At 55.6% G+C, this 21,257-nt stretch overlaps 6 protein-coding genes across 8 annotated transcripts; 3 read left to right on the forward strand and 3 right to left on the reverse strand.

Moving 5' to 3' along the window:
- The first annotated feature begins 2,594 nt into the window (after nucleotides 1-2,594).
- LOC148591661 (feather beta keratin-like) lies at nucleotides 2,595-2,906 on the forward strand. The gene has a single exon (XM_088537142.1). It carries the CDS (start codon nucleotides 2,595-2,597, stop codon nucleotides 2,904-2,906), a length of 312 nt encoding a protein of 103 aa, XP_088393268.1.
- A 2,953-nt stretch (nucleotides 2,907-5,859) lies between these two features.
- LOC148591662 (feather beta keratin-like) lies at nucleotides 5,860-6,653 on the reverse strand. Of its 2 annotated transcripts, none has more exons than XM_088537223.1 (2): nucleotides 6,558-6,653; nucleotides 5,860-6,192 (listed from the first exon to the last, which is right to left on the reverse strand). In XM_088537223.1, exon 2 carries the CDS (start codon nucleotides 6,169-6,171, stop codon nucleotides 5,860-5,862), a length of 312 nt encoding a protein of 103 aa, XP_088393349.1. In that variant the 5' UTR covers nucleotides 6,172-6,192; nucleotides 6,558-6,653. The 2 variants fall into 2 exon arrangements, with proteins under 2 accessions (XP_088393349.1, XP_088393351.1); XM_088537225.1 differs by having other exon boundaries at nucleotides 5,860-6,176; nucleotides 6,564-6,633.
- A 2,987-nt stretch (nucleotides 6,654-9,640) lies between these two features.
- On the forward strand, nucleotides 9,641-9,952 carry LOC148591663 (feather beta keratin-like). Its single transcript, XM_088537236.1, has one exon. The coding sequence runs from the start codon at nucleotides 9,641-9,643 to the stop codon at nucleotides 9,950-9,952; it is 312 nt and encodes a 103-aa protein (XP_088393362.1).
- Nucleotides 9,953-12,905: 2,953 nt separating this feature from the next.
- LOC148591664 (feather beta keratin-like) lies at nucleotides 12,906-13,679 on the reverse strand. Its single transcript, XM_088537229.1, has 2 exons — nucleotides 13,610-13,679; nucleotides 12,906-13,222 (listed from the first exon to the last, which is right to left on the reverse strand). Exon 2 carries the CDS (start codon nucleotides 13,215-13,217, stop codon nucleotides 12,906-12,908), a length of 312 nt encoding a protein of 103 aa, XP_088393355.1. The 5' UTR covers nucleotides 13,218-13,222; nucleotides 13,610-13,679.
- Nucleotides 13,680-16,686: 3,007 nt separating this feature from the next.
- Nucleotides 16,687-16,998, forward strand: LOC148591665 (feather beta keratin-like). Its single transcript, XM_088537238.1, has one exon. The coding sequence runs from the start codon at nucleotides 16,687-16,689 to the stop codon at nucleotides 16,996-16,998; it is 312 nt and encodes a 103-aa protein (XP_088393364.1).
- Nucleotides 16,999-19,952: 2,954 nt separating this feature from the next.
- Nucleotides 19,953-20,747, reverse strand: LOC148591666 (feather beta keratin-like). Of its 2 annotated transcripts, XM_088537261.1 has the most exons (3): nucleotides 20,656-20,727; nucleotide 20,440; nucleotides 19,953-20,266 (listed from the first exon to the last, which is right to left on the reverse strand). In XM_088537261.1, exon 3 carries the CDS (start codon nucleotides 20,262-20,264, stop codon nucleotides 19,953-19,955), a length of 312 nt encoding a protein of 103 aa, XP_088393387.1. In that variant the 5' UTR covers nucleotides 20,265-20,266; nucleotide 20,440; nucleotides 20,656-20,727. The 2 variants fall into 2 exon arrangements, with proteins under 2 accessions (XP_088393387.1, XP_088393386.1); XM_088537260.1 differs by lacking the exon at nucleotide 20,440 and having other exon boundaries at nucleotides 19,953-20,285; nucleotides 20,652-20,747.
- Nucleotides 20,748-21,257: the final 510 nt, after the last annotated feature.

A 21,257-nucleotide genomic window follows, 5' to 3' on the forward strand; every position in this document is an offset into this window, starting at 1 on the left:
CTTTGGTGGGGCATGTTGTGAGGCCCTTACAGGAAGGAGCCCAGCACCAGAAACTCCCGTGCCTGAGCTCAAGCCTTTGCTCTCCCCAGTACACTCTGGCCACCAGCCCACTGGCCCCCACCTGCCTCCCAGCTGCCTCCACTTCTCCAGAGGAGAGAAGCCTTTTGTTCGTGCCTCAGTGAGGAGGCAGTGGTTCTTTGATGTAGTCTGAGATGCTTTCACAGCCAAGCCCCTCCTCACCACATCCCCCGTAAGGTGCCAAGGGGCATGGGGAGGGATGTATGTCAAAGCTCTAAAGCCATGATCACACATGCTGCCTGCTAGGCTGGGATCATCCTGGCCAGCACAGGAATGTCTCTGCAAGCCTATCTCACGTTACACACAGGCAGGAGCTGAGGGAATCTACTCCACACTGCCAGCCTCTATGACCAAGAAGTGGAGGCCTGTGTTGCCGTTCCATCAATGCCCTTCACCTTGGCTGAGCCTGATGCCAGGAGGCAGATCTGAATGGCAGCAGAATTCCCTGAGGTTATTGGTCACTCCTCCCAGTTCTGTGTCAGCTGCAGACTTGCAGAGGGTGTACCCAGTCCCCTCCTCCACGTCACTGAGGATGGATTGAAGGGGTATCGGCCCTCAGATCGACACCCACTTTGCGCCCACATTGACTATCCTCCAGGTGCTACTGATCCTCACACTTGGAGGCCAGTAGCACAGACAGCTTTCCAGGGCGCACACTGCCCACTTCTCTGTCCAGAACAGTCTCAGGAGGGCTGTAAGACTGTTGTGGGAAACTATGTTGAAGCCTCTAACCTCGGGTTTAGTTGAGATAAGCAACGTGCGCTGCTCTCCCCTCATTGTGCCCAAAGCCAGTCATCTCATCGAAGAAGGCTATAAGGTCGCTCAGGCCCCATTTCCCCTTCACTAAATGCTGCTGACTCCTCCCAGTCACCTCCTTGTCCTTCATGTGCCTGCAAATGGTGTCCAGGATGATTTGTTCTATCACGCTGGCAGGGCTGGAGGCAAGGCTGAATGACTTCTAGGCCCTCACATTCTCCTTCTTGCCCTGCTCAATGACATGACTGACATTTGCTTTTCCCAAGCACTCAGAAACCTCCTAAGAGCATCGGGACATATGAAAGCTTTCTGAGCGTGGCCTCACAGTGACACTGGCCAGTTGCGTGAGCATTGTGGTTGCGTTCTGTCAGGTCCCATGGACTTGTGTTCGTTCCACTTTCTTTCAGTGTTCCCTGTCTCCATCATCCTGTAGTGAGGGCGAGTCTTCCGTGCTCCAGATCTTCCAGAGTTCTCAGGGGCCTCACCCTACTGAAGGCAAACCTTAGCAGTGAAGACACAAGGCCAAGGGGGCTTGGAGGACCTCAGATTTCTGTGTCCCTTCTGTGCTGACCTCACTATGGGCTATAGCTCTAGCACCAGCCTCCACAGTCATCACAAGGTCACTGAGCCATCTAGGGCTAGGCCCACCTATTCCTAGTCTTCCTTTTGGTGCTGGTATACCAGAAAAGCTTTCTGTGTTGCTTTGCAGCTCCTTGGCCTGCTTCAACTCCACATGACCTTTGACTTTCCTACCGCCAACCCTGCCTCCTTGCACAGTTCTCTCCCCACAGCAAAGAGCATCAGGAGGAAGAGAGTCCAAGGCTGCAATGCAGCCACTGCTGGGCGGGGGTCGGGACCATGAGCAGAGAGAGATGGAGAGAGCTGGGAGGGAAGGACGGAGAGGGAAGGATGCGGCCCATGCACATGCCCGCTGAGCCTTGGGTGTTCAGCTGGGGTTTGTCTAGAGCACCAGGAAGGGCTGGGGCCAGCCAGCAGCAGAGGTCCCAGACAACCGCACAAGAGTGGCCCTGCCAAATACATGGCTCTGCACTGGAGCTCTCCAGCACACGGGCTATGATTTCCGTCCATAATACCATGTTCCTGTTCTGAAAATCTTTGGACCTCTAATGCCAGCACTTTTGTGGTGAATGGGCATGCCAAAAATGAGGAAATGGAAAGGCTCCACTGGGGTGACAACACACACCACCCATGCCATGAGCTAGGCTATTTTGCATTGAGGTGAGTGTGCTGGAAAATTACTGCTGAGGAACTGGGTGACACTGGGCCTGGGGCAGTGCAGGAGCACTATAAAAGCCGCTCAGACTCCCCACTCTCCCATACACTTCTCTCGCCTCCACTGCTTTGAGAACCAGGTGAGGGTGACGTGCTTTGGCTGCCGGCTCCTCTGCCTCTTCCTCCAGCACATCTCAGCAGATAGCTGTTCCTCTGTGCTGTGCTGGGTGCTGGGGCTGCTTGGGAGGGGGAGAGAGGGCCAACGTTGTGGCCTGGTGAGAGGTCAGAGTTGTATGATGGGTCTGGTTGGCTGTGGTAAGGGCAGGACCCTCCTTGTGCCTTGCTGTCCTTGGCAGGGCTCCTGTCGTTAGGGCAAAGCATTGGGATGTGTTTTGGGCTTCATGTCCTCCAGCTGTCACCCCTCTAGGTGGGGGACTCATCTCCCTCATGACAATATCTTCTCATGCCTCCCCCATGCTCTGCTTCCTCCCTGCCCTCTCTCACAGGTGCACCTCTCACCCTCGAACATGTCCTGCTACAACCCGTGCGTGCCATGCCGGCCCTGCGGCCCCACCCCGCTGGCCAACAGCTGCAATGAGCCCTGTTTCAGGCAGTGCCAGGACTCCAATGTCGTCATCGAGCCCTCTCCTGTGGTGGTGACCCTGCCCGGACCCATCCTCAGCTCCTTCCCGCAGAACACCGCCGTGGGATCCTCCACGTCCGCTGCCGTTGGCAGCATCCTCAGCTCTCAGGGAGTGCCCATCAACTCCGGGGGCTTCAGCCTCTCTGGCCTTGGCCTTGGTGGCCGCTCCTTTGGCAACAGGTGCCTCCCCTGCTAAACGTGCTGGTGTCAACCCCAGAGGAGCACCTCCAGGAACTTAGAAGATGCTATCACAATGAAGATGGACCTCCTGGCCACTGGCTTCTGAAGATCTACGTATTGCCTGTTCCCCCCTCAAAAGGAAGGCCAGAGGTGGCCATTCTCAGGCTTCTCACAGCGTGGCCCCTGTCTGCCTTCCCCTCCTTCCACCTTCTCCTTTGCCTCCCATGTCCTTGCTGTCTTCTTCTGCCCTCAGGCACAAGGAACCCAAGGCCTGCCTACGCAGGCTCTGCTGGCCCCTCTCTGCCAATGGGCCAGGTAGATGGACGCCTAGGAATCTGCGTGCCCACATGCTGTGCTCTCTCAGCTGACCCTCGTGCTCCCTATTCTGGGGCCTCCACTCACAGCAGCTTCATTTTGCTCTCTCCACTCAATAAAGTTCTTCCACATGGCAGTCTGAGTCCCCGTGTGCTCCTTCCCCTTGTGCATGTGCCCTCCCCAGCTGTCCAGGGGGAGAAAGCGGTTGCTCCTGGAGAACTCACAAAGGTGCAGGACAGCAGTTGCTCTGAGGACTTCTAATCAGCCCGCAGCATCAACCCTGCCTTCCAAGCTTCTCCACCTACATGGGATTCTTTGCACACTCGCTACATATTCAATTGATGCTCTCCACTCTTGCATGCATGCGCTGACTACTTCACTAACATAGACCATACATTGAAAACAAGTAGTAAGGAGAGATTGGGATGAAATTGTCTGCTCTCTTGATGCGGTAACAGAATGCCTTTGGTCCTCATCTGATTGTGTCATAAGTGCAACACCAGGCTTTACAAGAGCAGGACACCAGAAAGAAAAGACCACAAGAAAAGAACAGCATGCGAGGCATAAGGGAAAGTCGTGGACCAGAAGATTGAGGAAAACCCAACAGCTTAAACCCTTTAGCATTAGGGTTTCCTGTTATTCCCCAGGATCACAGAGCTTCTTTCTGCATCCCTTTCTTTCCCTACATGAAGGATGCAGGAGTTATTTCCAGCGCAGCCTATCTCTGAGCTCAGGCAACAGAGTGATCTTTTGCCATTGCTGTACACCGCGAAGCACTGTGTTACCACCATTGTGTCAGTGCCTGCTGTGGGGACCTCTATCCAACAGAGGGGTTGGCATGATAGGATTAAAGGAGAGTTCAAGTCAGAGGGGACCTCTGCAGTCCTCTGGTACAACCCACTGATCCAAGGCAGGTCAGCCATGAGAGCAGAGCACCTTGCCCGGGTCTTTATCTCCAACACTATGGCAAACCTCCAAGGATGGTGACTGCACAGACACACTTGGCGACCTGCTCACCTGTCTGGCCCAGTCTTGCCTTTCTGGAGGTGAAAAATGTTTCACCTTGTGTGCAGTCTGAACCTCTCTTCTTCCATTCTGCACCATCTCCTCCTCTCCAACCATGTACCACAGAGAAGAACGTCATTTGTTTTCTCCTTGAGCTCCCCAGAGCTACTGGAGGCCTGTCAATTGGTCCCCTCAGCACTGCCTTTTCTTCTCCAGGCTCAGCACATCGCATTCCCCAGAATGGCCCTCCTCACAAGCCAACAGCTACAGACCCATGAACGTGCTGGCAGCCCACCACCGCACTCGATCCGTTTGCCACATGCAAGCCTTGCAACAGACACCCAGAGCGGACACAGTATTCTTCATGCTGTTGAATGTGTTTTGAGCAGAGCTGGATAATCACTGCCATCAAACTACTGGCTCTACTCCCGTTGATGCAGCCCGGGAGGTTGTTGTCAGTCCTTGGTGTCACTGAAGGCTCTTGCCAGTTGCAGCTGTCCTGAAGGGCTTCCCCAAGAGCAGCTGCACCCGGCCTTCTTGCTTCGGGCTGCGACATGGTGTTGTTGTGTGGGGACAGAGTGTGGGTGGCATCTCCACTACCCTGAAAGCTGCGGGTCATGGCTCAGAGTGTCTCCTGCCCAGCTCAGCCCTGCCCCTTCCTCAGCTGTCAGCCCCTCTCTAGTCTTCCTGCTGGAGAGACCAACGCTTTGAGGAGCTCCTGCCCACCCTTTGCACACCTGGAGAACACCCCTACCTCTCATCCTGCCCTGGGTCTCCCCCAGCTTGTCTCTCTCCAGACAATTTCCTCCACAAAGCCAGGGCATCACGGAAGGAGCACAATGACGTGGGCTTTCCGTAAGCCTATTGCCTCCCATCCTCACTTCTGATCTCTTTCTGGAGCCATGTTCCATCTGAACCCCTTCCAACAGCACCCCTTCCCCCAGAGCAAGAACCACTGAATGCCCCGAGAGCTCATGGGGATTCTGCCTTCCCAGAGCCTCCTGAAGCCAGGGCTCTTCACTTGGGCTTAGCTTCCCAATCCAAAGGGATTGGCCTCAGGGTGCCCTGAGGCTAAGAGGGCCCAACCGGATGGAGAAGCCAGGGATGTCCACCTCAGCTCCAATTGAGCGTGCCTAAAAGGCCGCTGCTGCAGAGTTTCCACCCCACATTTCCTCTGGGAGTGTTGAAGGGTCCCCCTTTGTCCACAAGCCACCCCTGTGCCTCCAGAGCATTGCCCGTGTCCCCAGGCAGCTTCGGAGAACAACCATGGAGGGAAGGACCACTAGAAAAAGTAGGCATGCAGAAGACCTTTAATGAGTTAACAGAGCTAAACAAGCTTGCTCCACGTAGAGCTCCCAAGGTACGGAGAACCTGGGGCAGCCAAGAGCCTGCACCCAGAAAGGGAGATGATTCTGCAGTGCCCCAAAAATGATTTAGGGGGCTCACATCATCAGAAGACAGCAAGGACAAGAGAGGCAAAGGAGAGGGTGGAAGGAGGGAAAGCTCAGGGTGAACCTCCCAGCCTTCATTTGCAAGGGAGCCAGAATCAGGCAGACGCTCTGAATCCAGTGGCCAGGAGCTCCATCCTCCTTTGCGGTCAAATCTTCTCAGTATGTGGGGAAGCTCCTCTAGGGCCATTACCAGCTCGTTTAGCAGGGTGGGCATCTGATGCCACAGGAGCGGCCACCAAGGCCAAGGCCAGAGAGGCTGAAGCCCCCGGAGTTGATGGGCACTCCCTGAGAGCTGAGGATGCTGCCAACGGCAGCGGACGTGGAGGATCCCACGGCGGTGTTCTGCGGGAAGGAGCTGAGGATGGGTCCAGGCAGGGTCACCACCACAGGAGAGGGCTCGATGATGACATTGGAGTCCTGGCACTGCCTGACACAGGGCTCATTGCAGCTGTTGGCCAGCGGGGTGGGGCCGCAGGGCCGGCATGGCACGCACGGGTTGTAGCAGGACATGTTCGAGGGTGAGAGGTGCACCTGTGAGAGAGGGCAGGGAGGAAGCAGAGGACAGGAAACTCAGGGGAAGTAGCTTGTGACACTGCCATGAGCAAGACAAGGCAACTGGTGACCATTAGCCCATGATCATGTGGACCAAAACACACCCTGCTCTTTTGTGTTGACCTCAAAGACCCTGTCAGGGTTCTCGGAATCAAGGAGGGTTCTGCACTTGCCACAGCCAAACAGACCCCTCAGACAACTCCGGCCTCTCACCAGGCCGCACTTCTGCTCTCTTTCCCCCTCCAATGCAGCCCCAGCACCCAGCACAGCACAGAGGAACAGCTGTCAGCTGAGATGTGCTGCAAGAACAGGAGCAGGAGGAGTTGGTGGAAAGGGCTTCACACTCACCTGTTCCCAAGGAGGTGGAGGCAAGAGAAGTGGATGGGAGAGTGGAGAGTTTGGCTGTCTTTTATAGTGCTCCTTCACTGCCCCAGGCCCAGAGTCACCCAGTTCCTGGGCAATAATTTTCCAGCATACTCACCTCAAATGCAAAATAGCTTTAGCTCATGACATGGGTGGTGTTTGTTGTCCCTTCAACGTAGCCTCTTAATTTCATCTCTTCTGGCTTGCCCATTTATGCATGCAGGCTCCTTTTATGTGCCAGAATGAGTGACCTGAGCCTTCCTGGGGCAGGAACATGTCAGTACATGTAGGATTCCAGGCACAAGTGCTGGGGGCAGTTCTGTGCAGAGGGGACATGTCAGCCCAGATGCCTTTGGTGGGGCATGTTGTGAGGCCCTTACAGGAAGGAGCCCAGCACCACCAACTCCCATGCCTGAGCTCTAGCCTTTCCTCTCCCCAGTTCACTCTGGTCAAGAGCCCACTGCCCCCCAGCCCATTCTCCTCCAGGGTCTGGCCATGCTGCAATGCTCCGAGGCTGTGGCAGCAGCCACAAGCTCTGTGTGGAAGCCTGTGGCCATTGGGCTCCCTGGAGCTGATCCCAGTGCAGAGAAGAGGTTTCCACAGGGCAGCACTGGATCTGTGCAGGCTGGAGGGCAATTCAGGCCTGCATGTGGTGTGTGGCTGCAGCCAGCACCCACGCTTGGCTTAGCCTCATGCCAAAAGCGTGAGCCTTCCTCAGCCTGCCTGTGGTTCATCATGGGCTGGCCCTGGTGTCATGCCACACGGCCGAGCACAGCTCCTGTCTCAGGAAGGCAAAGGGAATGTGCAGGCAGGCTGTGCTCCCCCTGAGAGCTGGTGGCATCTCTGCCAGCCAGCACAGCCACTGGAGACGTCCCTGTACACTTTGGAGCTGCCTCACACCTGCCTCCACGTCTTCAGAGCAGAGAAGCCCTTTGTTTCTGCCTCAGTGAGGAGGCAGTGATTCTTTGATGTAGTCTGAGATGCCTTCACAGCCAAGACCCTCCTCACCACATCCCCCGTATGGTGCCAAGGGGCGTGGGGAGGGATGTATGCCAAAGCTCTAAAGCCATGATCACACATGCTGCCTGCTAGGCTGGGATGATCCTGGCCAGCACAGGAATGTCTCTGCATCCCTATCTCACCTTACACACAGAAGGAAGTGACGGAAGCTCCTCCACACTGCCAGCCTCTATGGCCAGGAAGTGGAGGCCTGTGTTCCCATTCCAAACAATGCCCTTTACCATGGCTGAGCCTGATGCCAGGAGGCAGATCTCAATGGCAGCAGAACTCCCTGAGGTTATTGGTCACTCCTCCCAGTTCTGAGTCAGCTGCAGACTTGCAGAGGGTGCACCCAATCCCCTCCTCCACGTCACTGAGGATGGATTGAAGGGGCATTGGCCCCCAGATTGGCACCCATTTACGCCCACATTGACTAACCTCCATGTGCTGCTCATCCCCACCCTTGGAGGCCAGTAACACAGACAGCTTTCAAGGGCACACACTGCCCACTTCCCTGTCCAGAACAGTCTCAGGAGGGCTGTAAGGCTGTAGTGGGAAACCATGTTGAAGCCTCTAACCTCGGGTTTAGTTGAGATAAGCATCGTGCACTGCTCTCCCCTCATTGTGCCCAAAGCCAGTCATCTCATCGAAGAAGGCTATAAGGCCGCTCAGGCTCCATTTCCCCTTTACTAAATGCTGCTGACTCCTCCCAGTCACCTCCTTGTCCTTCATGTGCCTGCAAATGGCGTCCAGGATGATTTGTTCTATCACGTTGGCAGGGCTGGAGGCAAGGCTGAACGACTTCTAGGCCCTCACATTCTCCTTCTTGCCCTGTTCAATGACCTCACTATGGGCTATAGCTCTAGCACCAGCCTCCACAGTCATCACAAGGTCACTGAGCCATCTAGGGCTAGGCCCACCTTTTCCTACTCTTCCTCTTGGTGCTGGTATACCAGAAAAGCTTTCTGTGTTGCTTTGCAGCTCCCTGGCCTGCTTCAACTCCACATGACCTTTGACTTTCCTACCGCCAACCCTGCCTCCTTGCACAGTTCTCTCCCCACAGCAAAGAGCATCAGGAGGAAGAGAGTCCAAGGCTGCAATGCAGCCACTGCTGGGCGGGGGTAGGGACCATGAGCAGAGAGAGATAGAGAGAGCTGGGAGGGAAGGACGGAGAGGGAAGGATGCGGCCCATGCACATGCCCGCTGAGCCTTGGGTGTTCAGCTGGGGTTTGTCGAGAGCACCAGGAAGGGCTGGGGCCAGCCAGCAGCAGAGGTCATAGAATCATAGAATCATAGAAGAATCATAGGACCCAGACAACCGCACAAGAGCGGCCCTGCCAAATACATGGCTCTGCACTGGAGCTCTGCAGCACACAGGCTATGACTTCCACCCATAATACCATGTTCCTGCTCTGAAAATCCTTGGACCTCTAATGCCAGCACTTTTGTGGAGAATGGGCATGCCAAAAATGAGGAAATGGAAAGGCTCCACTGGGGTGACAACACACACCACCCATGCCATGAGCTAGGCTATTTTGCATTGAGGTGAGTGTGCTGGAAAATTACTGCTGAGGAACTGGGTGACACTGGGCCTGGGGCAGTGCAGGAGCACTATAAAAGCCGCTCAGACTCCCCACTCTCCCATACACTTCTCTCGCCTCCACTGCTTTGAGAACCAGGTGAGGGTGACGTGCTTTGGCTGCCTGCTCCTCCACCTCTTCCTCCAGCATATCTCAGCAGATAGCTGTTCCTCTGTGCTGTGCTGGGTGCTGGGGCTGCTTGGGAGGGGGAGAGAGGGCCAACGTTGTTGCCTGGTGAGAGGTCAGAGTTGTATGAGGGGTCTGGTTGGCTGTGGTAAGGGCAGGACCCTCCTTGTGCCTTGCTGTCCTTGGCAGGGCTCCTGTCGTTAGGGCAAAGCATTGGGATGTGTTTTGGACTTCACGTCCTCCAGCTGTCACCCCTCTAGGTGGGGGACTCATCTCCCTCGTGACAATATCTTCTCAGCCTCTCCCATGCTCTGCTTCCTCCCTGTCCTCTCTCACAGGTGCACCTCTCACCCTCGAACATGTCCTGCTACAACCCGTGCGTGCCATGCCGGCCCTGCGGCCCCACCCCGCTGGCCAACAGCTGCAATGAGCCCTGTGTCAGGCAGTGCCAGGACTCCAATGTCATCATCGAGCCCTCTCCAGTGGTGGTGACCCTGCCCGGTCCCATCCTCAGCTCCTTCCCGCAGAACACCGCCGTGGGATCCTCCACGTCCGCTGCCGTTGGCAGCATCCTCAGCTCTCAGGGAGTGCCCATCAACTCCGGGGGCTTCAGCCTCTCTGGCCTTGGCCTTGGTGGCCGCTCCTTTGGCAACAGGTGCCTCCCCTGCTAAACGTGCTGGTGTCAACCCCAGAGGAGCACCTCCAGGAACTTAGAAGATGCTATCACAATGAAGATGGACCTCCTGGCCACTGGCTTCTGAAGATCTACGTATTGCCTGTTCCCCCCTCAAAAGGAAGGCCAGAGGTGGCCATTCTCAGGCTTCTCACAGCGTGGCCCCTGTCTGCCTTCCCCTCCTTCCACCTTCTCCTTTGCCTCCCATGTCCTTGCTGTCTTCTTCTGCCCTCAGGCACAAGGAACCCAAGGCCTGCCTACGCAGGCTCTGCTGGCCCCTCTCTGCCAATGGGCCAGGTAGATGGACGCCTAGGAATCTGCGTGCCCACATGCTGTGCTCTCTCAGCTGACCCTCGTGCTCCCTATTCTGGGGCCTCCACTCACAGCAGCTTCATTTTGCTCTCTCCACTCAATAAAGTTCTTCCACATGGCAGTCTGAGTCCCCGTGTGCTCCTTCCCCTTGTGCATGTGCCCTCCCCAGCTGTCCAGGGGGAGAAAGCGGTTGCTCCTGGAGAACTCACAAAGGTGCAGGACAGCAGTTGCTCTGAGGACTTCTAATCAGCCCGCAGCATCAACCCTGCCTTCCAAGCTTCTCCACCTACATGGGATTCTTTGCACACTCGCTACATATTCAATTGATGCTCTCCACTCTTGCATGCATGCGCTGACTACTTCACTAACATAGACCATACATTGAAAACAAGTAGTAAGGAGAGATTGGGATGAAATTGTCTGCTCTCTTGATGCGGTAACAGAATGCCTTTGGTCCTCATCTGATTGTGTCATAAGTGCAACACCAGGCTTTACAAGAGCAGGACACCAGAAAGAAAAGACCACAAGAAAAGAACAGCATGCGAGGCATAAGGGAAAGTCGTGGACCAGAAGATTGAGGAAAACCCAACAGCTTAAACCCTTTAGCATTAGGGTTTCCTGTTATTCCCCAGGATCACAGAGCTTCTTTCTGCATCCCTTTCTTTCCCTACATGAAGGATGCAGGAGTTATTTCCAGCGCAGCCTATCTCTGAGCTCAGGCAACAGAGTGATCTTTTGCCATTGCTGTACACCGCGAAGCACTGTGTTACCACCATTGTGTCAGTGCCTGCTGTGGGGACCTCTATCCAACAGAGGGGTTGGCATGATAGGATTAAAGGAGAGTTCAAGTCAGAGGGGACCTCTGCAGTCCTCTGGTACAACCCACTGATCCAAGGCAGGTCAGCCATGAGAGCAGAGCACCTTGCCCGGGTCTTTATCTCCAACACTATGGCAAACCTCCAAGGATGGTGACTGCACAGACACACTTGGCGACCTGCTCACCTGTCTGGCCCAGTCTTGCCTTTCTGGAGGTGAAAAATGTTTCACCTTGTGTGCAGTCTGAACCTCTCTTCTTCCATTCTGCACCATCTCCTCCTCTCCAACCATGTACCACAGAGAAGAACGTCATTTGTTTTCTCCTTGAGCTCCCCAGAGCTACTGGAGGCCTGTCAATTGGTCCCCTCAGCACTGCCTTTTCTTCTCCAGGCTCAGCACATCGCATTCCCCAGAATGGCCCTCCTCACAAGCCAACAGCTACAGACCCATGAACGTGCTGGCAGCCCACCACCGCACTCGATCCGTTTGCCACATGCAAGCCTTGCAACAGACACCCAGAGCGGACACAGTATTCTTCATGCTGTTGAATGTGTTTTGAGCAGAGCTGGATAATCACTGCCATCAAACTACTGGCTCTACTCCCGTTGATGCAGCCCGGGAGGTTGTTGTCAGTCCTTGGTGTCACTGAAGGCTCTTGCCAGTTGCAGCTGTCCTGAAGGGCTTCCCCAAGAGCAGCTGCACCCGGCCTTCTTGCTTCGGGCTGCGACATGGTGTTGTTGTGTGGGGACAGAGTGTGGGTGGCATCTCCACTACCCTGAAAGCTGCGGGTCATGGCTCAGAGTGTCTCCTGCCCAGCTCAGCCCTGCCCCTTCCTCAGCTGTCAGCCCCTCTCTAGTCTTCCTGCTGGAGAGACCAACGCTTTGAGGAGCTCCTGCCCACCCTTTGCACACCTGGAGAACACCCCTACCTCTCATCCTGCCCTGGGTCTCCCCCAGCTTGTCTCTCTCCAGACAATTTCCTCCACAAAGCCAGGGCATCACGGAAGGAGCACAATGACGTGGGCTTTCCGTAAGCCTATTGCCTCCCATCCTCACTTCTGATCTCTTTCTGGAGCCATGTTCCATCTGAACCCCTTCCAACAGCACCCCTTCCCCCAGAGCAAGAACCACTGAATGCCCCGAGAGCTCATGGGGATTCTGCCTTCCCAGAGCCTCCTGAAGCCAGGGCTCTTCACTTGGGCTTAGCTTCCCAATCCAAAGGGATTGGCCTCAGGGTGCCCTGAGGCTAAGAGGGCCCAACCGGATGGAGAAGCCAGGGATGTCCACCTCAGCTCCAATTGAGCGTGCCTAAAAGGCCGCTGCTGCAGAGTTTCCACCCCACATTTCCTCTGGGAGTGTTGAAGGGTCCCCCTTTGTCCACAAGCCACCCCTGTGCCTCCAGAGCATTGCCCGTGTCCCCAGGCAGCTTCGGAGAACAACCATGGAGGGAAGGACCACTAGAAAAAGTAGGCATGCAGAAGACCTTTAATGAGTTAACAGAGCTAAACAAGCTTGCTCCACGTAGAGCTCCCAAGGTACGGAGAACCTGGGGCAGCCAAGAGCCTGCACCCAGAAAGGGAGATGATTCTGCAGTGCCCCAAAAATGATTTAGGGGGCTCACATCATCAGAAGACAGCAAGGACAAGAGAGGCAAAGGAGAGGGTGGAAGGAGGGAAAGCTCAGGGTGAACCTCCCAGCCTTCATTTGCAAGGGAGCCAGAATCAGGCAGACGCTCTGAATCCAGTGGCCAGGAGCTCCATCCTCCTTTGCGGTCAAATCTTCTCAGTATGTGGGGAAGCTCCTCTAGGGCCATTACCAGCTCGTTTAGCAGGGTGGGCATCTGATGCCACAGGAGCGGCCACCAAGGCCAAGGCCAGAGAGGCTGAAGCCCCCGGAGTTGATGGGCACTCCCTGAGAGCTGAGGATGCTGCCAACGGCAGCGGACGTGGAGGATCCCACGGCGGTGTTCTGCGGGAAGGAGCTGAGGATGGGTCCAGGCAGGGTCACCACCACAGGAGAGGGCTCGATGATGACATTGGAGTCCTGGCACTGCCTGACACAGGGCTCATTGCAGCTGTTGGCCAGCGGGGTGGGGCCGCAGGGCCGGCATGGCACGCACGGGTTGTAGCAGGACATGTTCGAGGGTGAGAGGTGCACCTGTGAGAGAGGGCAGGGAGGAAGCAGAGGACAGGAAACTCAGGGGAAGTAGCTTGTGACACTGCCATGAGCAAGACAAGGCAACTGGTGACCATTAGCCCATGATCATGTGGACCAAAACACACCCTGCTCTTTTGTGTTGACCTCAAAGACCCTGTCAGGGTTCTCGGAATCAAGGAGGGTTCTGCACTTGCCACAGCCAAACAGACCCCTCAGACAACTCCGGCCTCTCACCAGGCCGCACTTCTGCTCTCTTTCCCCCTCCAATGCAGCCCCAGCACCCAGCACAGCACAGAGGAACAGCTGTCAGCTGAGATGTGCTGCAAGAACAGGAGCAGGAGGAGTTGGTGGAAAGGGCTTCACACTCACCTGTTCCCAAGGAGGTGGAGGCCAGAGAAGTGGATGGGAGAGTGGAGAGTTTGGCTGTCTTTTATAGTGCTCCTTCACTGCCCCAGGCCCAGAGTCACCCAGTTCCTGGGCAATAATTTTCCAGCATACTCACCTCAAATGCAAAATAGCTTTAGCTCATGACATGGGTGGTGTTTGTTGTCCCTTCAACGTAGCCTCTTAATTTCATCTCTTCTGGCTTGCCCATTTATGCATGAAGGCTCCTTTTATGTGCCAGAATGAGTGACCTGAGCCTTCCTGGGGCAGGAACATGTCAGTACATGTAGGATTCCAGGCACAAGTGCTGGGGGCAGTTCTGTGCAGAGGGGACATGTCAGCCCAGATGCCTTTGGTGGGGCATGTTGTGAGGCCCTTACAGGAAGGAGCCCAGCACCACCAACTCCCATGCCTGAGCTCTAGCCTTTCCTCTCCCCAGTTCACTCTGGTCAAGAGCCCACTGCCCCCCAGCCCATTCTCCTCCAGGGTCTGGCCATGCTGCAATGCTCCGAGGCTGTGGCAGCAGCCACAAGCTCTGTGTGGAAGCCTGTGGCCATTGGGCTCCCTGGAGCTGATCCCAGTGCAGAGAAGAGGTTTCCACAGGGCAGCACTGGATCTGTGCAGGCTGGAGGGCAATTCAGGCCTGCATGTGGTGTGTGGCTGCAGCCAGCACCCACGCTTGGCTTAGCCTCATGCCAAAAGCGTGAGCCTTCCTCAGCCTGCCTGTGGTTCATCATGGGCTGGCCCTGGTGTCATGCCACACGGCCGAGCACAGCTCCTGTCTCAGGAAGGCAAAGGGAATGTGCAGGCAGGCTGTGCTCCCCCTGAGAGCTGGTGGCATCTCTGCCAGCCAGCACAGCCACTGGAGACGTCCCTGTACACTTTGGAGCTGCCTCACACCTGCCTCCACGTCTTCAGAGCAGAGAAGCCCTTTGTTTCTGCCTCAGTGAGGAGGCAGTGATTCTTTGATGTAGTCTGAGATGCCTTCACAGCCAAGACCCTCCTCACCACATCCCCCGTATGGTGCCAAGGGGCGTGGGGAGGGATGTATGCCAAAGCTCTAAAGCCATGATCACACATGCTGCCTGCTAGGCTGGGATGATCCTGGCCAGCACAGGAATGTCTCTGCATCCCTATCTCACCTTACACACAGAAGGAAGTGACGGAAGCTCCTCCACACTGCCAGCCTCTATGGCCAGGAAGTGGAGGCCTGTGTTCCCATTCCAAACAATGCCCTTTACCATGGCTGAGCCTGATGCCAGGAGGCAGATCTCAATGGCAGCAGAACTCCCTGAGGTTATTGGTCACTCCTCCCAGTTCTGAGTCAGCTGCAGACTTGCAGAGGGTGCACCCAATCCCCTCCTCCACGTCACTGAGGATGGATTGAAGGGGCATTGGCCCCCAGATTGGCACCCATTTACGCCCACATTGACTAACCTCCATGTGCTGCTCATCCCCACCCTTGGAGGCCAGTAACACAGACAGCTTTCAAGGGCACACACTGCCCACTTCCCTGTCCAGAACAGTCTCAGGAGGGCTGTAAGGCTGTAGTGGGAAACCATGTTGAAGCCTCTAACCTCGGGTTTAGTTGAGATAAGCATCGTGCACTGCTCTCCCCTCATTGTGCCCAAAGCCAGTCATCTCATCGAAGAAGGCTATAAGGCCGCTCAGGCTCCATTTCCCCTTTACTAAATGCTGCTGACTCCTCCCAGTCACCTCCTTGTCCTTCATGTGCCTGCAAATGGCGTCCAGGATGATTTGTTCTATCACGTTGGCAGGGCTGGAGGCAAGGCTGAACGACTTCTAGGCCCTCACATTCTCCTTCTTGCCCTGTTCAATGACCTCACTATGGGCTATAGCTCTAGCACCAGCCTCCACAGTCATCACAAGGTCACTGAGCCATCTAGGGCTAGGCCCACCTTTTCCTACTCTTCCTCTTGGTGCTGGTATACCAGAAAAGCTTTCTGTGTTGCTTTGCAGCTCCCTGGCCTGCTTCAACTCCACATGACCTTTGACTTTCCTACCGCCAACCCTGCCTCCTTGCACAGTTCTCTCCCCACAGCAAAGAGCATCAGGAGGAAGAGAGTCCAAGGCTGCAATGCAGCCACTGCTGGGCGGGGGTAGGGACCATGAGCAGAGAGAGATGGAGAGAGCTGGGAGGGAAGGACGGAGAGGGAAGGATGCGGCCCATGCACATGCCCGCTGAGCCTTGGGTGTTCAGCTGGGGTTTGTCGAGAGCACCAGGAAGGGCTGGGGCCAGCCAGCAGCAGAGGTCATAGAATCATAGAATCATAGAAGAATCATAGGACCCAGACAACCGCACAAGAGCGGCCCTGCCAAATACATGGCTCTGCACTGGAGCTCTGCAGCACACAGGCTATGACTTCCACCCATAATACCATGTTCCTGCTCTGAAAATCCTTGGACCTCTAATGCCAGCACTTTTGTGGAGAATGGGCATGCCAAAAATGAGGAAATGGAAAGGCTCCACTGGGGTGACAACACACACCACCCATGCCATGAGCTAGGCTATTTTGCATTGAGGTGAGTGTGCTGGAAAATTACTGCTGAGGAACTGGGTGACACTGGGCCTGGGGCAGTGCAGGAGCACTATAAAAGCCGCTCAGACTCCCCACTCTCCCATACACTTCTCTCGCCTCCACTGCTTTGAGAACCAGGTGAGGGTGACGTGCTTTGGCTGCCTGCTCCTCCACCTCTTCCTCCAGCATATCTCAGCAGATAGCTGTTCCTCTGTGCTGTGCTGGGTGCTGGGGCTGCTTGGGAGGGGGAGAGAGGGCCAACGTTGTTGCCTGGTGAGAGGTCAGAGTTGTATGAGGGGTCTGGTTGGCTGTGGTAAGGGCAGGACCCTCCTTGTGCCTTGCTGTCCTTGGCAGGGCTCCTGTCGTTAGGGCAAAGCATTGGGATGTGTTTTGGACTTCACGTCCTCCAGCTGTCACCCCTCTAGGTGGGGGACTCATCTCCCTCGTGACAATATCTTCTCAGCCTCTCCCATGCTCTGCTTCCTCCCTGTCCTCTCTCACAGGTGCACCTCTCACCCTCGAACATGTCCTGCTACAACCCGTGCGTGCCATGCCGGCCCTGCGGCCCCACCCCGCTGGCCAACAGCTGCAATGAGCCCTGTGTCAGGCAGTGCCAGGACTCCAATGTCATCATCGAGCCCTCTCCAGTGGTGGTGACCCTGCCCGGTCCCATCCTCAGCTCCTTCCCGCAGAACACCGCCGTGGGATCCTCCACGTCCGCTGCCGTTGGCAGCATCCTCAGCTCTCAGGGAGTGCCCATCAACTCCGGGGGCTTCAGCCTCTCTGGCCTTGGCCTTGGTGGCCGCTCCTTTGGCAACAGGTGCCTCCCCTGCTAAACGTGCTGGTGTCAGCCCCAGAGGAGCACCTCCAGGAACTTAGAAGATGCTATCACAATGAAGATGGACCTCCTGGCCACTGGCTTCTGAGGATCTACGTATTGCCTGTTCCCCCCTCAAAAGGAAGGCCAGAGGTGGCCATTCTCAGGCTTCTCACAGCGTGGCCCCTGTCTGCCTTCCCCTCCTTCCACCTTCTCCTTTGCCTCCCATGTCCTTGCTGTCTTCTTCTGCCCTCAGGCACAAGGAACCCAAGGCCTGCCTACGCAGGCTCTGCTGGCCCCTCTCTGCCAATGGGCCAGGTAGATGGATGCCTAGGAATCTGCGTGCCCACATGCTGCGCTCTCTCAGCAGACCCTCGTGCTCCTTGTTCTGGGGCCTCCACTCACAGCAGCTTCATTTTGCTCTCTCCACTCAATAAAGTTCTTCCACATGGCAGTCTGAGTCCCCGTGTGCTCCTTCCCCTTGTGCATGTGCCCTCCCCAGCTGTCCAGGGGGAGAAAGCGGTTGCTCCTGGAGAACTCACAAAGGTGCAGGACAGCAGTTGCTCTGAGGACTCCTAATCAGCCCGCAGCTTCAACCCTGCCTTCCAAGCTTCTCCACCTACATGGGATTCTTTGCACACTCGCTACATATTTCATTGATGCTCTCCACTCTTGCATGCACGCGCTGACTACTTCGCTAACATAGACCATACATTGAAAACAAGTAGTAAGGAGAGAGTGGGATGAAATTGCCTGCTCTCTTGATGCAGTAGCAGAATGCCTTTGGTCCTCATCTGATTGTGTCATAAGTGCAACACCAGGCTTTACAAGAGCAGGACACCAGAAAGAAAAGACAACAAGAAAAGAACAGCATGCGAGGCATAAGGGAAAGTCGTGGACCAGAAGATTGAGGAAAACCCAACAGCTTAAACCCTTTAGCATTAGGGTTTCCTGTTATTCCCCAGGATCACAGAGCTTCTTTCTGCATCCCTTTCTTTCCCTACATGAAGGATGCAGGAGTTATTTCCAGCGCAGCCTGTCTCTGAGCTCAGGCAACAGAGTGATCTTTTGCCATTGCTGTACACCGCGAAGCGCTGTGTTACCACCATTGTGTCAGTGCCTGCTGTGGGGAGCTCTATCCAACAGAGGGGTTGGCATGATAGGATTAAAGGAGAGTTCAAGTCAGAGGGGACCTCTGCAGTCCTCTGGTACAACCCACTGATCCAAGGCAGGTCAGCCATGAGAGCAGAGCACCTTGCCCGGGTCTTTATCTCCAACACTATGGCAAACCTCCAAGGATGGTGACTGCACAGACACACTTGGCGACCTGCTCACCTGTCTGGCCCAGTCTTGTCTTTCTGGAGGTGAAAAATGTTTCACCTTGTGTGCAGTCTGAACCTCTCTTCTTCCATTCTGCACCATCTCCTCCCCTCCAACCATGTACCACAGAGAAGAACGTCATTTGTTTTCTCCTTGAGCTCCCCAGAGTTACTGGAGAGCTGTCAACTGGTCCCCTCAGCATTGCCTTTTCTTCTCCAGGCTCAGCACATTGCATTCCCCAGAATGGTCCTCCTCACAGGCCAACAGCTACAGACCCATGAACTTGCTGGCAGCCCACCACCGCGCTCGATCCATTTGCCACATGCAAGCCTTGCAACAGACACCCAGAGCGGACACAGTATTCTTCATGCTGTTGAATATGTTTTGAGCAGAGCTGGATAATCACTGCCATCAAACTACTGGCTCTACTCCCGTTGATGCAGCCCGGGAGGTTGTTATCAGTCCTTGGTGTCACTGAAGGCTCTTGCCAGTTGCAGCTGTCCTGAAGGGCTTCCCCAAGAGCAGCTGCACTCCAGCATTCTTGCTTAGGGCTGCGACATGGTGTTGTTGTGTGGGGACAGAGTGTGGGTGGCATCTCCACTACCCTGAAAGCTGCGGGTCATGGCTCAGAGTGTCTCCTGCCCAGCTCAGCCCTGCCCCTTCCTCAGCTGTCAGCCCCTCTCCAGTCTTCCTGCTGAAGAGACCAACGCTTTGAGGAGCTCCTGCCCACCCTTTGCACACCTGGAGAACACCCCTACCTCTCATCCTGCCCTGGGTCTCCCCCAGCTTGTCTCTCTCCAGACAATTTCCTCCACAAAGCCAGGGCATCAAGGAAGGAGCACAATGACGTGGGCTTTCCGTAAGCCTATTGCCTCCCATTCTCATTTCTGATCTCTTTCTGGAGCCATGTTCAATCTGAACCCCTTCCAACAGCACCCCTTCCCCCAGAGCAAGAACCACTGAATGCCCCGAGAGCTCATGGGGATTCTGCCTTCCCAGAGCCTCCTGAAGCCAGGGCTCTTCACTTGGGCTTAGCTTCCCAATCCAAAGGGATTGGCCTCAGGGTGCCCTGAGGCTAGGAGGGCCCAACCGGATGGAGGAGCCAGGGATGTCCACCTCAGCTCCAACAGAGAGTGCCTAAAAGGCCGCTGCTGCAGAGTTCCCACCCCACATTTCCTCTGGGAGTGTTGAAGGGTCCCCCTTTGTCCACAAGCCACCCCTGTGCCTCCAGAGCATTGCCTGTGTCCGGAGGCAGCTTCAGAGAACAACCATGGAGGGAAGGACCACTAGAAAAAGTAGGCATGCAGAAGACCTTTAATGAGTTAACAGAGCTAAACAAGCTTGCTCAAGGTAGAGCTCCCAAGGTACGGAGAACCTGGGGCAGCCAAGAGCCTGCACCCAGAAAGGGAGATGGGTCCACAGTGCCCCAAAAATGATTTAGGGGGCTCACATCATCAGAAGACAGCAAGGACAAGAGAGGCAAAGGAGAGGGTGGAAGGAGGGAAAGCTCAGGGTGAACCTCCCAGCCTTCATTTGCAAGGGAGCCAGAATCAAGCAGACACTCTGAATCCAGTGGCCAGGAGCTCCATCCTCCTTTGCGGTCAAATCTTCTCAGTATGTGGGGGAGCTCCTCTAGGGCCATTACCAGCTCGTTTAGCAGGGTGGGCATCTGATGCCACAGGAGCGGCCACCAAGGCCAAGGCCAGAGAGGCTGAAGCCCCCGGAGTTGATGGGCACTCCCTGAGAGCTGAGGATGCTGCCAACGGCAGCGGACGTGGAGGATCCCACGGCGGTGTTCTGCGGGAAGGAGCTAAGGATGGGTCCAGGCAGGGTCACCACCACAGGAGAGGGCTCGATGACGACATTGGAGTCCTGGCACTGCCTGAAACAGGGCTCATTGCAGCTGTTGGCCAGCGGGGTGGGTCCGCAGGGCCGGCATGGCACGCACGGGTTGTAGCAGGACATGTCTTAGAGCAGAAGGTGCACCTGCAAGAGAGGTCAGGGAGGAAGCAGAGGACAGGAAACTCAGGGGAAGCAGCTTGTGACACTGCCACGATCAAGACAAGGCAACTGGTGACCAATTAGCCCCTGATCATGTTGACCAAAACACACCCTGCTCTTTTGTGTTGACCCCAAAGACCCTGTCAGGGTTATCGGAATCAAGGAGGGTCCTGCACTTGCCACAGCCAAACAGACCCCTCAGACAACTCCGGCCTCTCACCAGGCCCCACTTCTCCTCTTTCTCCCCCTCCCGTGCAGCCCGAGCACCCAGCACAGCACAGAGGAACAGCTGTCAGCTGAGATGTGCTGCAAGAGCAGGAGCAGGAGGAGTTGAAGGAAAGGGCTTCACACTCACCTGTTCCCAAGGAGGTGGAGGCAAGAGAAGTGGATGGGAGAGTGGAGAGTTTGGCTGTCTTTTATAGTGCTCCTTCACTGCCCCAGGCCCAGAGTCACCCAGTTCCTGGGCAATAATTTTCCAGCATACTCACCTCAAATGCAAAATAGCTTTAGCTCATGACATGGGTGGTGTTTGTTGTCCCTTCAACGTAGCCTCTTAATTTCATCTCTTCTGGCTTGCCCATTTAGGCATGAAGGCTCCTTTTATGTGCCAGAATGAGAGACCTAAGCCTTCCTGCGGCAGGAACATGTCAGTACATGTAGGATTCCAGGCACAAGTGCTGGGGGCAATTCTGTGCAGAGGGGACATGTCAGCCCAGATGCCTTTGGTGGGGCATGTTGTGAGGCCCTTACAGGAAGGAGCCCAGCACCACAAACTCCCGTGCCTGAGCTCTAGCCTTTCCTCTGAAGGCACGGAGTGCTCCCTCAGCAAGTTTGCTGATGACACAAAACTGAGAGTAGCCGATACCCCAGAGGGCTGCGCTGCCATCCAGAGGGACCTGGACAGACTGGACAACTGGGCGGTGAAAAACCTCATGCATTTCAACAAGGCCAAGTGCA

This window comes from Tinamus guttatus, unplaced genomic scaffold (assembly GCF_059628265.1).
Source record: "Tinamus guttatus ecotype Peru unplaced genomic scaffold, ASM5962826v1 Tinamus_guttatus_pri_ptg000732l, whole genome shotgun sequence".
Lineage (NCBI taxonomy): Eukaryota > Metazoa > Chordata > Aves > Tinamiformes > Tinamidae > Tinamus > Tinamus guttatus.